This window comes from Moesziomyces antarcticus, assembly GCF_000747765.1.
Source record: "Moesziomyces antarcticus DNA, scaffold: scaffold_v10013, strain JCM 10317, whole genome shotgun sequence".
Lineage (NCBI taxonomy): Eukaryota > Fungi > Basidiomycota > Ustilaginomycetes > Ustilaginales > Ustilaginaceae > Moesziomyces > Moesziomyces antarcticus.
Genome location: NW_014638997.1, coordinates 508,553 through 523,868, shown reverse-complemented (window position 1 = coordinate 523,868; position 15,316 = coordinate 508,553). Strand labels below are relative to the sequence as shown.

At 59.5% G+C, this 15,316-nt stretch overlaps 6 protein-coding genes across 6 annotated transcripts, besides 4 other annotated features; 3 read left to right on the top strand and 3 right to left on the bottom strand.

Moving 5' to 3' along the window:
* Positions 1-111: 111 nt before the first annotated feature.
* On the bottom strand, positions 112-3,762 carry PAN0_013c4802 (uncharacterized protein; the record flags this gene model as incomplete). The annotated part of the gene is made up of 2 exons (XM_014799929.1): positions 112-3,633; positions 3,718-3,762. 2 exons carry the CDS (start codon positions 3,760-3,762, stop codon positions 112-114), a joined length of 3,567 nt encoding a protein of 1,188 aa, XP_014655415.1.
* A 226-nt stretch (positions 3,763-3,988) lies between these two features.
* Positions 3,989-4,491, top strand: PAN0_013d4801 (PHF5-like protein; the record flags this gene model as incomplete). The annotated part of the gene is made up of 3 exons (XM_014799928.1): positions 3,989-3,996; positions 4,076-4,156; positions 4,248-4,491. 3 exons carry the CDS (start codon positions 3,989-3,991, stop codon positions 4,489-4,491), a joined length of 333 nt encoding a protein of 110 aa, XP_014655414.1.
* A 200-nt stretch (positions 4,492-4,691) lies between these two features.
* PAN0_013c4800 (elmo ced-12 family protein) lies at positions 4,692-7,148 on the bottom strand (the record flags this gene model as incomplete). Its single annotated transcript, XM_014799927.1, has 1 exon — positions 4,692-7,148. One exon carries the CDS (start codon positions 7,146-7,148, stop codon positions 4,692-4,694), a length of 2,457 nt encoding a protein of 818 aa, XP_014655413.1.
* Positions 7,149-7,600: 452 nt separating this feature from the next.
* Positions 7,601-8,825, bottom strand: PAN0_013c4799 (ubiquinone biosynthesis protein COQ4, mitochondrial; the record flags this gene model as incomplete). The annotated part of the gene is made up of 2 exons (XM_014799926.1): positions 7,601-8,442; positions 8,540-8,825. The coding sequence occupies 2 exons, from the start codon at positions 8,823-8,825 to the stop codon at positions 7,601-7,603; spliced, it is 1,128 nt and encodes a 375-aa protein (XP_014655412.1).
* A 327-nt stretch (positions 8,826-9,152) lies between these two features.
* Positions 9,153-10,193, top strand: PAN0_013d4798 (7-alpha-cephem-methoxylase p8 chain related protein; the record flags this gene model as incomplete). The annotated part of the gene is made up of 1 exon (XM_014799925.1): positions 9,153-10,193. The coding sequence occupies one exon, from the start codon at positions 9,153-9,155 to the stop codon at positions 10,191-10,193; it is 1,041 nt and encodes a 346-aa protein (XP_014655411.1).
* A 92-nt stretch (positions 10,194-10,285) lies between these two features.
* Positions 10,286-10,447: a sequence feature (In-frame stop codon was detected at splice-junction site;~conserved hypothetical protein).
* A 97-nt stretch (positions 10,448-10,544) lies between these two features.
* Positions 10,545-11,418: a sequence feature (In-frame stop codon was detected at splice-junction site;~conserved hypothetical protein).
* Positions 11,419-11,604: 186 nt separating this feature from the next.
* Positions 11,605-11,852: a sequence feature (In-frame stop codon was detected at splice-junction site;~conserved hypothetical protein).
* Positions 11,853-11,963: 111 nt separating this feature from the next.
* Positions 11,964-12,017: a sequence feature (In-frame stop codon was detected at splice-junction site;~conserved hypothetical protein).
* A 1,222-nt stretch (positions 12,018-13,239) lies between these two features.
* PAN0_013d4796 (carbohydrate-binding module family 35 protein) lies at positions 13,240-14,964 on the top strand (the record flags this gene model as incomplete). The annotated part of the gene is made up of 1 exon (XM_014799924.1): positions 13,240-14,964. One exon carries the CDS (start codon positions 13,240-13,242, stop codon positions 14,962-14,964), a length of 1,725 nt encoding a protein of 574 aa, XP_014655410.1.
* Positions 14,965-15,316: the final 352 nt, after the last annotated feature.

The following is a 15,316-nucleotide window of genomic DNA, read 5'->3' as shown; positions in this document are numbered from 1 at the left end:
TCGACCACCATCTTGGTCTCGCAAGTCACGATGCATTCGTTCTCCACGGCAGACTGTGGGTTCTGGCGCAAAAAAATTGATTGGCTCGTGTGGCTTCAGGTGATGATTTTGTCAATGAGCGTTTGCAATGAGCGTTTGCCAGAATGCAGGGTCGAAATCTCGCTGGCCTGCGCCGGCCCCTTGGTGACCATCCAATCCCGGCGCCGAACCGTCAAAGGTGAGCAATGCCTGCGAGCCTTGTGCCTGCGAGCCTGAAGCTCCTGTCGGCGCCGACGAGCCAAATGCTGAGGCGGCGACTGCGCCAGGTGGCTGCAGGCCGCTGGAGCCCGAGACAGACTGTCCGGCGCCGTGTCGTTGCTCCTGCCATGAGCCATCCGTGTTGCTCGCCGGCTGACTTCTTGAAAGGAGATCTGCGAGCCGATCCGATGTCGCTGCGCTCGTCGTCGTCGCCGCATAACTTGGAGGTAGCCCGCCCGCTTGCGACATCCATTCGCTCATTCCGCCTCCGGTCGTCAGCCCCGCGCCAGTGCCGGCGCCTGCCAACGCCTTGGAGCCATTCGCGCCAGGCCCGGGGGCTGCAGCCCCGGGTGCGCCGATCGAAGGCCCGATGAGTCCATTGAAGCCTCCACCGAGCCCTTGGCTCACAGGCCCACTTGATGCGCCGCCTCCATTGGACGTCGAGCCAAACACACCGCTAAAGCCCGCGAGCGAATCCAGCCCGAGACTGACCCCTGCAGCGCCTCCGCCAAGTCCGTTGGCACCATTGTAGGCGGCATCGTACGATGGCATGGTGGCTGCTGCCCACTCCGCTTGGTACCACGCGTCAAAGAACTGTTGCGCATCCTCACCGCCACCGTTGGGAGCAGGTGCCCAGGTGGGCGTCGAAGACGAAGAGGCATTCGCCTTGGGATCGTTGACTCCATGCCCACTCGCCATCACAGCTGGGAGCGATGAAGTTGAAGGGCTGTTGGAGCTGCTTGCGGACGAGCTAGGGTCTACCGTGCCAGATAGCCCGCGCGGTCCGCCGAATGACCAATCGCCCGATCCCTGTCGCGAAGCAGTCGAGCCTGCATCTTGTGGCGCGTCACTTGTCGACGGGACAGCGCCACGTGCTAGTCTATCCAGATACGACTTGGATGCAGCATCAGCTTCATTGCCCACCTCCCTCCTTCCAGCCCCGTTGAGACCTGATCTGCTCGCATCGAGGCTGAGCAGCAGATGCGCATCCGACTTTTCGTCGGAAAGCTCGTCGCCAGCGTCTTTGCCGCGCTTTCGCGACTTGTTCAGTCGGTCGCGTGCATCGCTGTTGGGGCCGGCATCGGTGGATCGGCCCCTCTTTGGAGCGCGCGGCGCAGCGCGTGAGCCTGATGCGTTGCCCTTGGCTTCAGCTGCCATCTTTTCCACCTGTTCAATGCGCGAAAGGAAGATGCCGATCACGTTGGCCTCGCGATCGCGCATCTCGTCGCGCTGGCTCGCCGGCCGGCTCTTGTAGGTGTTGACATACTCCTCGAGGTGCGACTTGAGCTTGGGCGCATCGCGTGCGTTCGGGTCCATGAGGAGCACGATGCCGACGACCAGAAGCGAATGGAACCATTTATACGTTCCGATCTGAACGCGATACAGCAGAGGCTCTTCGCCGGCAGGCGTCAGCGTCTTGAGGTTCTGCACAAAGTCGCGACGCATCTCGAGGTCGTGAACAGCTGCGTCAAGGCTGGCCTCACGGCAAGGCAAGAACTTGGCGCCATTGGGACCTCCAGAGCGGAGCAGGTAGGGGCGATGCAGCGCGATTCGGACCGAGTTGATCTCGGTGTGCAGGAGGAAGCGATGCACGTTGAGAAAGCCGTAGACCGAGTCGAGCGATTTGTCGCCCTCTACACCATCCTTTGTGAGCTTTGCACGGAAATAGAAGGGCAGTCCGTCTTGGAGTTCGCGCATGCTTTTATCGAGAGCCAGAACGTCGCTGATGTGGACCGGATGCTGAAGATTCTGAAAAGTGGCGAGGATGCGGCCTTCGAGCTCTGCGATGCGCTGACGGAAGACGGTGTAGCTGTAGGCGGTCGGAGGATCGACGCCGGGAGGCATTTTTGGTGGATGTTTGGGAGCGGGAAAGATGTCCTCATCCATGACTTCGCTGGGAACTTGAGTGTCGCACACGCGATCGTCGATGACGGCCGGACGACCCGTATTGAGAGCCATGGCTCGGTCGAGGAAGTAAACAGCGGCCCAGACGCGTCTGCGCGCCTCGGTCTCGGCGGGAGACAGGCCGAGCTTGGTGCCGTCACGGTGAAGACCGATGCTGAAGGCGGCGCGGACAGCAGAAGAGCCCAAAGTGTAGGCCTCGCCAATGCGACGATCAAGGAGGAGGAAGCGACACGAAACGAGCCAGGCGACGATTTGATCGACGTCTTCGCGACCCATGATGGTGCTCATAAGCAGCGCTCTGCGGCCGGCGTAGTGGTAGCGCCGTGCGGCCTTGAGGCGATCGCGCGGGCCCTCTGGAAAGAGACGATGTTGCACGGAGAGCATGGCGATGGCGCAAATGTTGCACAATAGCGCAAAGATGTTGATGTTCTGCGCGTTGATCTTTGGGCCCGAGTCCCAGAAGGCCTCGAAGGACTTGCGCAAGCTCTTTTGTGGGAAGGGCTGGCGCATCCAGTTGATGTCGTTGAAGAAATGGTCGATAAGCACGCTGCAGTGTGCACGTGTGCTGAAAGCGCCAAGAAGATCGGGAGTGGGTGCAGTTGGACATCCGTATTCGGGCATGACGACGTCGATCTCCGAGGGACCCTCGAGCGTGCGAACGGGCGGATTGAGCGGTGCGGACTTGGACGAGCTGCCGGGCAGGTCGTCGAGGATGGAGCTGATGCGCATGTCCATGGAGCCACCGCTGTAGAAGCCGGTTTTGGGACTGTATCGCCCCGTCTCGAGTTCGTCGATGTCATCGTCGCCCTGGTCGCTAGCTCGGGCGTATGTGCGCTCGGGTGATCTGGCGAGAGCGCCTTCGTGCCAGGTGGATCTGCTGGCGGAAGGGATGCGGGGGTGAGGGTCGTGGGGCTGTGGGCGCGACGTTGTGCTTGATCCGAGGAGGGAGACGAGATGGTGGACCTGCTCAGCGAGCTTGGGAAGATGGTCTTCGAGCATTCTCTCGACGCGATTGAGCCTTGTTGCGACATCGTTGGCATCCTCGCCCGGCTGGAAGGTCTTGCAGCGCTCTGGGATCTTGCGAGCGATGCAGTGCTGGCATGGCGTCTCGCGATTGCACTTTTGCTTTCGACGATAGCATTCGGTACAGGAGAAGTGGACGCGATTGCGTTTTCCGGTGCCGCGCGAGTAGAGCCGCGCATCGTCGGAGGGCGAGTCGGGATTGTGAGCATGCGCTTCGGGAGTGTTGGGTGCAGCCGACGAGGGCGCCTCGCTGCCTCGCGAGCCTGGTCGAGAATGCTTCATCGCGGCTTCAATGCAGGAGACGGATGATGCCGACGCAGCTGCCGCAGAAGCATAGATGGGTAGGATGGGAAAGGGATTCAAAGCATGACTCCCACGTTTGGGTGCCGGAAGCTCGTGCCTAGAGTGGAGCAAAGACCGGTCAGAACTCCGGGCACATCCGCCTGCGTCGGGCGCGCCGATGTCGGCCTAGCCGACCGAAAAATTAAAAAGTTAGAAATAAAAAAAGCCCGGTCTGACCACGCGCTCGCCGAAAGTTAGGCTCGGACTTACCGATGCCGAAGGCTTTGCTGCAGGTGCTGCTGAGCGGAAGAGCATGTGAATGGCTGCCCCTGAGCAGTGGCAACTGTCTCTGTGGCGGCTGGCTTCGGACCTGCGGACTGCGTTGTCTGCGCAGCCCCCGATCGGATTTCGGAATTCGGATATGCCGAGCACTCGCTGCTGCGCTTTAGCAATTTGGCTAGAAGACCCTGACCGCCATCCGCTCCACTTGCTCTCAGTCTCACACCATCGTCTTAGCTGCCGCCCCCTCTTGGCCGTCACAATGTCCAAGTAAGTAGCCAAGCTTCACCAACTCATTAAGGCCATTTTCTGAGCTGACCTTCGTCCTGTTCTTTTCTGCATGATTCAGGCATCATCCCGATCTTGTTCTCTGCCGCAAGCTGCCCGGCATCGCAATCGGCAGGCTCTGCGAAAAGGATGACGGCAAATGGTGAGTCCATCCAACTCTCATCACCTTGCGAATCACCCTGATTCAGACTGCTGATCCTCTCCTTTCTTCTCCAATGTGTTCATCTCTGCAGCCCGATCTGCGACTCGTATGTGCGTCCCGCTGCGCTAGTGCGCATCTGCGAGGAATGCAATTTCGGCTCTTCCGGTGGCAAATGCATCATCTGCGGAGGTCAAGGCGTCTCGGACGCATACTACTGCGCAGAGTGCACACGACTCGAAAAGGATCGCGACGGCTGTCCCAAGGTGGTCAACCTCGGCGCGAGCAGGACCGACCTCGCCTACCTGCGCAAAGCAAGACAGCAACAGCAGCAGTAGGTTTCTCTAACTCTCTCACACATGCCGTCACATGACTAACCACGATCTTGTGCTGCCTTGCTTTCACAGATTCCAAAGAGGCTAAAAGAGGCTAAAAGCTCTCAGCTGCTACTCACTCTCGCACACCTGTATTTGTACCTCAAAGCATGCCATCAAGTATTCATCCCCGAAATCTTGTCTTATTGACGGTGAGGCAGGCGCTACAACTCGGCAAAGAAGAACTCGGTGGTGGAGGGCAGCGGCGGCGCTTGCACGGTGGCTGGCAGCTCGATCTGTTCGCCGGTGAGGTCGAGCATCTTGACCTTGATGCCGATCTCGGTGAGCATGTTGATAAGGTCGGCGGTCTCGCGCGTGCTCACCACGCCGCCCTCGTCGCGCAGCATGTTGAGACCGTCGGTCCACTCGGACAGCTGGCTCGCATTGAGCGCCTGCATCTCGGCCACGCATCCATCCGGCGACTGCAGCAGACTGATGACCAGCTCGCATCCCGTCGCCGCGCTTCCCGAGCCTCCACCTGTCGCCGCGCCACCATGGTGCGAAATTTCGGTGACCAGACTCAGATCGATGCGATCCGGCAGGTCGTCCAGCCCTCCGCGGATGGGCACGCGGTCGGAAGAGTCGCAAAAGTAGAGGAACTTTTTGTTGGGCGCCAGGCGGTAGAAGCGCCACGGTTTGGTAGGAGCCGTGGCGCCGTTGGAGATCGTCGGCATGGCCGTGTTGGTGGTCTCGACTGTGCTCGTCGATCCTCTGCGCTGCTTGGCACCCATCGCGCCGGCGCCCACGGCTGACGATGCGACCACATTGCGGAACCATGCACCTTCGAGCAGACACTGAATGCGTTGCTGGCGCACAAACTCGTAGCTCTCGCGATAGATGCGCCCGCGCAGGTTGCGAATCGACGCCTTGGAGTTGTAGTCTTCGTCCACCTCGAGCTCCTTGATCTGGCGATCGCGCACGGTGCGGTACTCCGAGTGCAGGAAGGCGTCCTCGAGGTCGATCCAGGTGCGGCTCACCTCGTCCTGCTTGCCGAGCGCATCGTGCACCTGGCTGCGCACCAGCGCCGACACGCGCGAAAAGTCCGAGGCGGCGGCACCCGATTCGTTCCACATACGCAGGAAGAAGCGCAGCGCGAGATTGTGCACCTTGGTCAGGGAGAGCAGGAAGGGGAGATACGAGGTGGACGCGGTGAAAGAGCCGGACTCGATGTCCCAGTGATCGGCGAGGATCGAGGTGACTTCGATGGATGCGCGTGCAAACATGCAGCGGCGCTCCTCGGGCCGATTGATCTGCTCCAGGATGATCTTGGCGTACAGGTCGGGATCCGATCGCACGAATGACTCGAGGCACAGGAGGCCCAGCCAGCCCGTTCGACCAAACTCCTTGGCAGCGGACTCGGACGCAAATCCGATACGTCGCCACTTGTAACGCGTGGTAGCGCCACCGGCGGTCCTCGATGCTCCGTTGAGGGTGGTTTGAGCGGGGTTTTTGTTTGGCACGACGACATCGCTGATTTTGGCTTGAAGCCAGATGTAGGAGAGTGCGTGCACGTGGCGCTTGTCGGTCGGTGTGACGGCGGTGCGCATCCTGCGATGCGCTATGCGGATGACGTTGGTCTGGTAGTCGAGGATGGACGATGCAAGTTCGTCGCCCCGATGCGAGTCCATCAGCCACGCCACCGCCTTGGATGCGTTGAGCTTTTCGAGCTCCGAGGTGAAGCTCTCGAAGAGCTCGTCCGAGACGTTGCGCAGCAGGCTGTTGATGAGGCTGAGACTGTACAGCTTTAAGGTGGTGTCGGAGCTGCCGATGCGGTTGGCGAGCGTCTGGAGAAAGAGAGGTTCGCGCTGGAATTCGGCGTACACAAAGTCGAAGCCGTAGCGGTAGACGGGAGGCGGAGCAGCGGACGCAGCGCCCGATCCGTCGGTGAGCACGCGGCCCATCTTGGGCGAGTCTTGCGGACCCGAGACGACGAGCCTCTTGAGGATGGCGGTGGCGGGCCGGCAGACGTTGATGCGTTCCTGGGTAACGAGCAGGCTGACGACCTTTGCGACGAGATCGGCGTCGATGATGTCCCAGCCATATTCGAAGCCGTCCATGAGGTTCTGGCAGCTGGTGAGGGCGTAGGCGAGAGTGTTGCCGGACGAGTGGTTGCGGATGACGTTGAGCAGCTCCCTCACGCCGCCTCTGGCAACAAATTCGTTTGTGAAGGGTGCTTCGCGGATTAGGCGCTGGAGGGTGTAGGTGGCCATCTTGAGCACGCGCTCGTCGCGGGAGCCGAGCTTGTCGACCATGTCTGCGGCTTCGATGGTCGGAGATGAGCACAGCTTGAAGTTGGCGCCGGCCTCGATCTTCTTTGCCATGTTGGCATCGTCGATGAGCTCGTCGTTGTCGTCGTCGCGAAGCGCAAAGAGCGCTGGGGGTTCTTGGACGCCGAGGTGAGCATTGGCGCAGAGTTGGCGGATGACATCCTGTACCGGCAGGCTGGGGTCAATGAGCGCCTTGATGGTGGACTGCTTGTAGGTGACGAGGTTGATGCGGTTGGCGAGCTGGGGAGACGCGAGCGGCGGGGCGGCCGGATCGATGTAGCTGCTCTGCTGTGTGGTTGGCGAGGCGGGAGTGTGGAGCATGGTCCTGCTGGGTCCTGCCTGGCTGGCGGACATGGTGCGGAAAGTGACCGGTACTCGTCGGCCCTCTTCCGACCGAGCAGAACGTCAAGACGGGTGAGGATGGTTCGATGGTGGTTGCGGACGGAGAACGCGAGTTGGATTGGATGCGAGGCGAGGCGAGGCGAGGCAAATGCAACCCGGCGCGCACGGTGCGGAGAGCAACGCGGCTGGAAGACGAGCAAAGTGCGGGATCGGCAAGCTGCGTTTGGGCGCAAGAAGCGGCCGCGGCGCGTGATTCAGAATCCAAGAAAAGGCCGACTGCATGCATGGTGGACCCGCTTTTTCGGCATCAGACCTGGCCTCTAGGCCTCTAGGCCTCTCTAGCCTCTGTCTCAACTCACAAGGCCGCGACCACAAGGATCGAGCCAACAACGCATACGATTGAGAGGCTTAAGTAGGTCAGAAGCAAATACTTTGTGGTCTTTTGATTTTTAAGCATTGCGGGTTCATCTTGACTCGGAATGAGCAGCCGGAACGGAACTCGGTGATTGGCTCGAGCTCTGCTTTTGCTGCTGTTGTGCTTGTTCCTTTCGCTTCTGGTGCTCCACGATCTTGGAGGGCCAGCCACGTCTCTTGCCGGCTCGAGCAGTGCGGCCTGCAAATCGCGCCACGGCGATGGGAGGCCGTGTGATGCCAAATTCGCGTCGCATGTCGTCGATGTCGCGCTCCCAGCACTTTTCCCACTCGACCGAGATGAGCGGCACCGACGTCTTGCCTACTTCGATTGCCCATGGAATCAAGCTCTGCAGAGCCGCAAGATCACCAGATGTTGGATTCGCTGCTGATGCCGTCGCGTTTGACACCGAAGATGGCGAGAGGGCCGCAGTGAGCAGCTGCGATGGCTTGGGCAGCGACGACAGATTCGATGCGAGGATGCGCAGCGTGCCTCCCGCCGCAGCAAATCCAGCGACGGGCATGTTCATCTGTGCCATCTCGAAATACTTGACCACCGTCTCGCCGAGCTGCGTGACGGGCATCCGCAGCAGAAGGTGGTAGAAGTCGTGCGACTCGCGATAGCGCTGGATCAGATACTTTAGCTCGGGCGTCGGCATGTAGTCGGCCTCGGCACGACCGTCCGGTCCCACGCCATTCTCCTTGAGCCACTCCATCCACTCGCGCCCGAACTTTCCGCGCTCAAGGCTGCAGAGATACTCGACATCCACCGTTTCCGAGTTGACCGAAGGACGCTCGATCAACAATCGGCGGCCCGATTCCGTAGAGCGCATCAAGCCGAGCAGATGGGACAGGGACGGCCCGGAAGACACCTGTGTTAGCATAGAGAGAAGATCTGTGCGAGATCAGCCGCATATGGAATGCCGAGCGGCCAGATTTGTTAGCCTTCCATGGTTCGGCGAGGGTCAATCAAGAGCTGCGACAATGCTTACCTCCTCGAGCTGGATTGTTCAGCAGCCCTAACGCACTACCCGCAGTCAGCAGCGCTCGACCAAGCCGAGATGTGCGCATGTGGTCAACTTCGTCGATCCTTGTGTCGTGTGCCTGGCCAGCTGGGGCGCTCGCCTCGTCCTTGGATCGACCGGCGCTGCTCGTGCTCGCCCACCGCCGCGCCGTACTCGCAGTCGATGCGGTGGTTGCGCATCCGTGTTGGATCAAGCTGCCAGTGACGTTTCGCCCTGTTGCAGCAGACAGCATCGTCAAGTTGCGCAACATCATTGTGGCAGTCGCTGTCCTGATGACCGCCGATAGTCGTCCATAGATTGATGGTGAGAACGAAGGTCGACAGTCGTATCTGCTTCGTGTGGAGGCTGAGCCTTTTCTAGCCTCAATTTCGTGGGCATGAATCTTTTGCCCTTTTTTTTGGATATCTGAATTTATTTGTTTCTTTAATCCGATTCTGGATCTCGGTGGATAAGCCGGAATCCAGTCGGCACGCCGGCTAGCTGAGCCTAATCCGACGAAGACCCTTGGTTGCGCCTGGCACTTGTGCACCCTCTTTGCATCTCGCCCTCGAACCACCAACCCGATCTGCCTGGAACAACGATGACGACGGACAACTTCCAGAAGAGAGAAGAAGGAAACGGAGGCGTATGGGGAGAGCTCCTCTTCACCTATGCCGACGAAGAGCTCGACCACGATCCCGACTCTTATCTCAAGCTGCAGAAGCCGCATCGCGAGCGCCCCAAACGCGGCGTGTGGAAGCAGCTCCATTCGCTCCGTCCCGAGCTGGACCAACTCAGCACCCGCTCCGAGGCGCAACGCATCCAGACTGCTCGTGTCGACCTGGCCAAGCGTGGATTCGCCGTGCTGCCCCACTTCAGCCATGCTTTGGAAGAGAACGGCATCGACACGCAAGAGGACTACTCGCAGTTTGTGCGCGAAAACCAGCAACTCGTCAAGATCATCACGGGCGCAGACGAAGTGATCGTGTGGAACACGGTAAAGCGCGACTCGACCGTCTCAGCTTCCGCTAGTCTCGACGACGACTATGAGCAGCAGCAACGCCCTCAGGGTGTCGAGTCGAGATTCGACAAGCCCATCGAGCCACCCGCCTTGTTCGCTCACATCGATCAGGATCCTTCGCATGGCGCTAGGGTCTGCTCCATGGCCATCGCCGGTACGCCTTCCCTCCTCACTCCAGCACAGAGCACCGGGATGGACCCTAGCGAGGCTATCAGCTCGAATCTATCCGCCCAGTATGCAAGAACGATGATCATCAATCTGTGGAGACCAGTGGGAGGCACAGTGTACGATAAGCCGCTCGCTCTGGCCGACTACAGATCGTTAGACCAGCGCTTCATCTCGAGACATGCCAATCCATTCGGATGTGGATACGACCTCCATGCGCATGACAAGCAGCAGTGGCACTTTGTGCCGCATCAGACCAACCACGAGGTGCTCGTCTTCAAGTGCTACGATTCCTTGTCGCTGAAACACCACCAACGTCAATCGGGCGAAACCCAAGAGGCTCTGTACGGCGCACATTGTGCCGTCACTCGGATCAAGGGCGATTATCCAGCGCCGCCACCCAACGCACCGCCAAGAAAGAGCGTCGAGGTGCGCTTTGTTGCTGTCTGGCGCTAGATGTTCGGCTCATTTCATGACTGCATTACTCTGGCAAGATTGATTGTGCTTGTATGTGCAGTGAGTCAAGTCTTTGGCAGTAGCTGAGAGGTTCAGGGAATGGCGCGAGGAGTGTGGTGCTCGGAGCGGGTGGTAAAGTAGGTCAGAGCAATCAGAGTGGCGCTGATGAACTCCATCATGGTCACCATGCACGTCTCTTCGGTGACAAACTGCTGGGTGAGGTTGTTCGCGTCGTAGACTTCCGAGTTGAAGTACTGTGAGGTCGACGATGCGCACGGACAGCGACGGAAGAATGGATGGTCAGCGCTGCTGTTCACATGAGCTCGCCGTTTGGCGCGGGATCGAACTTACATTCAGGTCCGGTACCACTGCCTGTGCCACACCAAAGATGCCGCGCACTGCGAGGAAGGGCCAGGTGAGGTAGATGAGGGCCAAAGTCTTGTGACCGTACCACGGTCTCCGTTCGGATTGCCCAAGGGACTGGTCGGGAACGTTCTTTCGGTCCTGGACTGGCTCGTCCTCCTGACGGTTTGGCCCACCGTTATCGAAGCGGTGCTGTCGGTGTTGATGCATGCTGACGATGATGCAGACCAGCAAGAGGATGTTGATGGCAAGGAAGACGGCTTGCCCCGCCGCCCTCATGCCTCTGGACGTCTTCAGCTTATCTTCTCGCTGCGTATAGGTGAGGTCGCTGTCTCTGTACGCGGCTGCGCTGAGTGAGCCGCCGACGATGATGATGACGTTGGCGGCGATGAGCAGCCAGTCGACGACGAGCAGAGCATGCGCCGACTTGGGCTCGTCCTTACTCTTCTTCCACTCGAAGAGCTGCTTGAACCTCATCTTGGCTTTGCCATGCTTTGGTGCGTATGGATCGACTGGTTCCATCCACGAGTAGCCTCTCCAATGCTGCCTTTGCCATGCAATCAGGTAACGGCTCAAACAAACGACGAGCGTAAAGTACCCTTCCGCCCCTAATACGTAGTAGGCGACGAGCACGTTGATGTTGCTGTAGCCGACGATGCCGAACGCCAGACCGCACGCCTGGGATGCCAAGCGGCAGAGGACGTGGAGAAGCAGCACGAGCCATCTCGACTTCCACGGCACCTTGCGCAGCGCAAAGAGCGCCGCGAGGAAGATGAACAGGAAGAGATAGAGAATCAGAAAGACGATGGAAGCGGAAGCTAGTGGAGACCACATGGTGACGGCAAGGTAGGTGGTCGAAACTCTGGGAACGACAATAAAGGTGATCTGCGTTGCTCGTATTTAAGGCTTCTTTTGTCAAAACTCTGGCGACGAATCTGGGGACGGATGGATGGATGTGTGCACGTTCTCCAACAGGTTCGGCTCTGAGCCAGCCGAACGGCATCGACATCGTAACACACCGAGTCGCTTCGCATCGCAACGGCAGTACCAGGAAACCAGCGCTGATCCGTGGATCTCGACGGCGGAGCTGAGCGAAATGCAGTGCTGGCTTCTCTGCAAGGAAGCCATCCGAACTCGCATGTACATGCGTGTGACGACAGAAGGCAGCTTCCCGTTGGAAGCAGAGAGGAGCCGATGCGCCAAGGCCAGGGCAAGCGCCCTACTGTAATTCAGCCGCGCCTCCTGTCGCGCGTCTCGGAGGCTCCCGAACGGATCGGCACGGTCCAGGCACGAGAGCTGTGATCTCGGAGAAATTGCGGTCGGAGACGTCGACAATGCTTTCCAGCGGAAATTGCACGCCAAGAACCCAAACAGGACGATGCGAGGAGGCTATGCTTTCCCACGCACCAGATCCACGGAAACGGAAGAAGAGCTGTCGTGCGGGATCGTGCGGAGGATCATCGGTTCCTTGGAAAGTGGCCTTGACCGATGCTGCTGGGCAGTATTGCCCGATCTAACAAGATCAAGTTTGTCGGCTCACAGCCAGCCTCTTCAACATTCCAGCGACACAGACGGACCCAAATGCGTAGTGATTGTTGAGCAACCCTCGGTGAGTGAGTCTCCGTGTACGGGTTTCCGTGATTGAGTGCGGGAGTGAGGTGCGGGGGCGCGTGCGGATGAGTGCGGGGGTGAGTGCCGGAGGTTCGAGGTGGAAATCTTGCACTCATGGACAGCTGAGTCCTCCTGACCCTGCATGCCATGAAGTGGTCTAAGCTCACATGGTTCGTTTGGATATCGCAGTACGATCTCCTCTTCGCAATCAGTGAGGACCAAGCAAGTGTCCGAAGACCGTCGCCAGCACCCTCAGAAGGCTTCTCGTCGCGGTGTGTGCGCGTGGCCGAGATTGCCGAAAAGCGTGGATACCCGACGTTAGCGCCGGCGATCTCGTCCACCCGCAGGATCACCACCACGTCCGCCGGCAAACCACTCGAAGTGCACGTCCACTGTGGCTATCCACATTCGAAGTATCTAACTGACTCTCTTTTCGGTCAAAGCTGCCACTCGCCGGTTGTCCAACCCCGAGCAACCCCGGCTCGCTTACACATCCACTGCACCCGACTGTTGCCCAGTGTTGGATGCGAGGTTGTTGCGCAACGCTCAGCCTCTGCATGGACGGCTTGCAGATGACGGCGCCCATGCACGCCTCGTGAGTTCTTGTGGGGTTTTCTTCCCAGTGCCCGCCAACCCGGAATTCTGTGTTTCCCCTTAATCAGTCGGCGCCATTGCCGAAGCTCCGTTGTGTGGGGCAAACCCTTCGAGAGAGTGGCGTGCATGACCAGCCTCCTGCAACCTCTGGATGAAGCTGCAGAGAAGCCATTGTATGAGTTGCCTTCGAGAATTGTGCATCATTTGCACCCACCTGTTGCTGCTCCGTCGGTCTGCATCAATGCCGTGAGCCCACTTCAGACGCCGTGATCTTCGTTCATAGCCACGCGCGTGCATCCCCGACTCGCCGGTACAGGAGTGTGCAGTGTGCTCTGCTTGCAGACACGGCTATATATACACATCCTTCTGTGTGCTTGTCTCGCCTTCTGAACATAACAAGATACCTCTCATCCTCCCTATACCCTCCCCCCACTCTAAATCGACCTTCCATCTCTCGCCCGGACCCAATTCTTCCATCATGATGCTGCTTTCCGCAGGTGGCATGAGCATGGTCGCTGCTGCGATCATGCTTGCATCTGCCCCTTCCGGCTCCGATGCCAAGTCGCTGCGGTCCAACGTCCGCGCTCGTCAGTCGTCGGGAGCCAGCGTGCAGCCGACGCCCGGCATGGGCTTCAACACCTACAACCAGGTCTCTTGCAGTCCCACCGAGGCGTCGTCGCACAAGACCATGGACATCATGGCCTCGCAAGGCTACATCGCCGCTGGCTATGGAATGTTCGGAATCGATTGCGGATGGGTAGCCAAAACCTCGAGCCGTGACTCGGCTGGCAATCTGATGATCGACACCAACAACTTTCCATCAGGCATGAAGAACCTCGGCGCTTACGCCACCTCCAAGGGTCTAGAATTTGGTCTCTACTCGGACGGAGGCTTCCTGGCTTGCGACCCCGACGTGCCCAGCAAGCGACTCGGAAGTCTGAATCACGAGGACCAGGATGCGGCTCTGCTGAAGAGTTTCAACGTCACTTACCTCAAGTACGACAACTGCTACGCCGGAGGCACCACCGCTGGCGACAACGCCCCAAAGGCTGCCCGCACCGACTTCCCCACTCGCTTCGGCGCCATGAGCAACGCACTTGCCAAGGTTGGCATCCAAAAGATGCTTGTCTGCCAATGGGGTGTGCCGCAGCGCCAGTCCGACGGCTCTCTGGTCGGCCCCGATCAGTGGACCAAAGGCCTGAGCACATCGTACCGTCTGTCGGACGACATTGCGGGAGGCTGGGTGAACGTGGTGCGTATCCTCAACCAGGCCATTCCGATCTCGCTCAACGACCGCAGCGGGCCTGGTCACTTTGCCGATGGCGATCTGCTCGAGGTAGGCAACGCAGGCATGAGCATCGACGAGCAGGCGTCGCACTTTGCCTTTTGGGCCATGATCAAGTCGCCTTTGATGATCTCGACCGATCTGTCGACCATCTCGGCCGAGGCCAAGGCGATCCTGCTCAACAAGGGCCTCATTGCCGTCAACCAGGACAAGCTCGGCCAGCCCGTCAAGCTCGTGGAGAGGAGGACCAACGACTTTGACCTGCACGCAGGCAACCTGAGCAACGGAGACCTGGCGGTGCTCGCCATTGATTGGACCAACTCGCAGCGAACGATCAAGATCGACTTTGCGCAGCTCGGTGTGGAGTCGGCCGACGTGATGGATCTGTGGGCGGGCACCACGCAGAAGGGCGTCCAGGGCTCGTTCAGCAAGCAGGTCAAGGGCCACGGCTCGATTGCTCTGCGTCTGACCAACATCAAGAAGACCAGCACCCCTGCCCCTCGACTGACGTACGTCGAGGCCGAGTCTGGCGTACTGGCCGGCAGGGCTTCCAAGACTCAGTGCGCCGGTTGCTCCAACGGCGGCAAGGTCTCCAACGTCGGCGGAGGCGGCGGAAACACGCTGACGCTCAGCAACATCAAGCCCAGCTCGTCCGAGGCGGTGCTCTACTTTGACTACATCAACGCCGACGTGAGCTTCTCGTTCGCTGGCCTCACCAACGAGCGCTTCGCCCAGATCAGTGTCAACGGAGGAGCCCCGCACAACGTCAGCTTCCCACTCTCGGGCTACGACTGGAACAAGGACGTGACCAAGGCGTACAAGGTGCGCCTCAGCGGCTTCCGACCCGGCACGGAGAACACGATCACCATCTCGAACCCCAACGGCAACGCGCCCGACTTTGACCGTGTGGGTTACTGAAGTCGCCCGCAAAGACCTCGTCCGGCCATCCACTTCGAATCTGCGAAGCCTGCACGCTAATCTATTGTGCTTACTCCGACTGTGCCGTGTGGTGTTGATCTGTTCGCGAGCTGAAGCGAGTTGGAGTCTTGTTGGCAGCTAAGCGAGGGCAGGGTGGTCTAAGCGTTGGGTGGCTGGTTGGGTTGTTCGGTGGGTTGCTCGGTCCCGATTTCGGCGCCGAATTCGACAGGCGGAGGTGCAGTGGCCATCACGACGCGAATTTGCTCCGACTGCGGATAGAAAGCTGCTGCTGCAGGGTCCGCTCAGATGCACAGCCGCAGGTTCGCTCGGATGTCAATTCGGCACTCGCGCC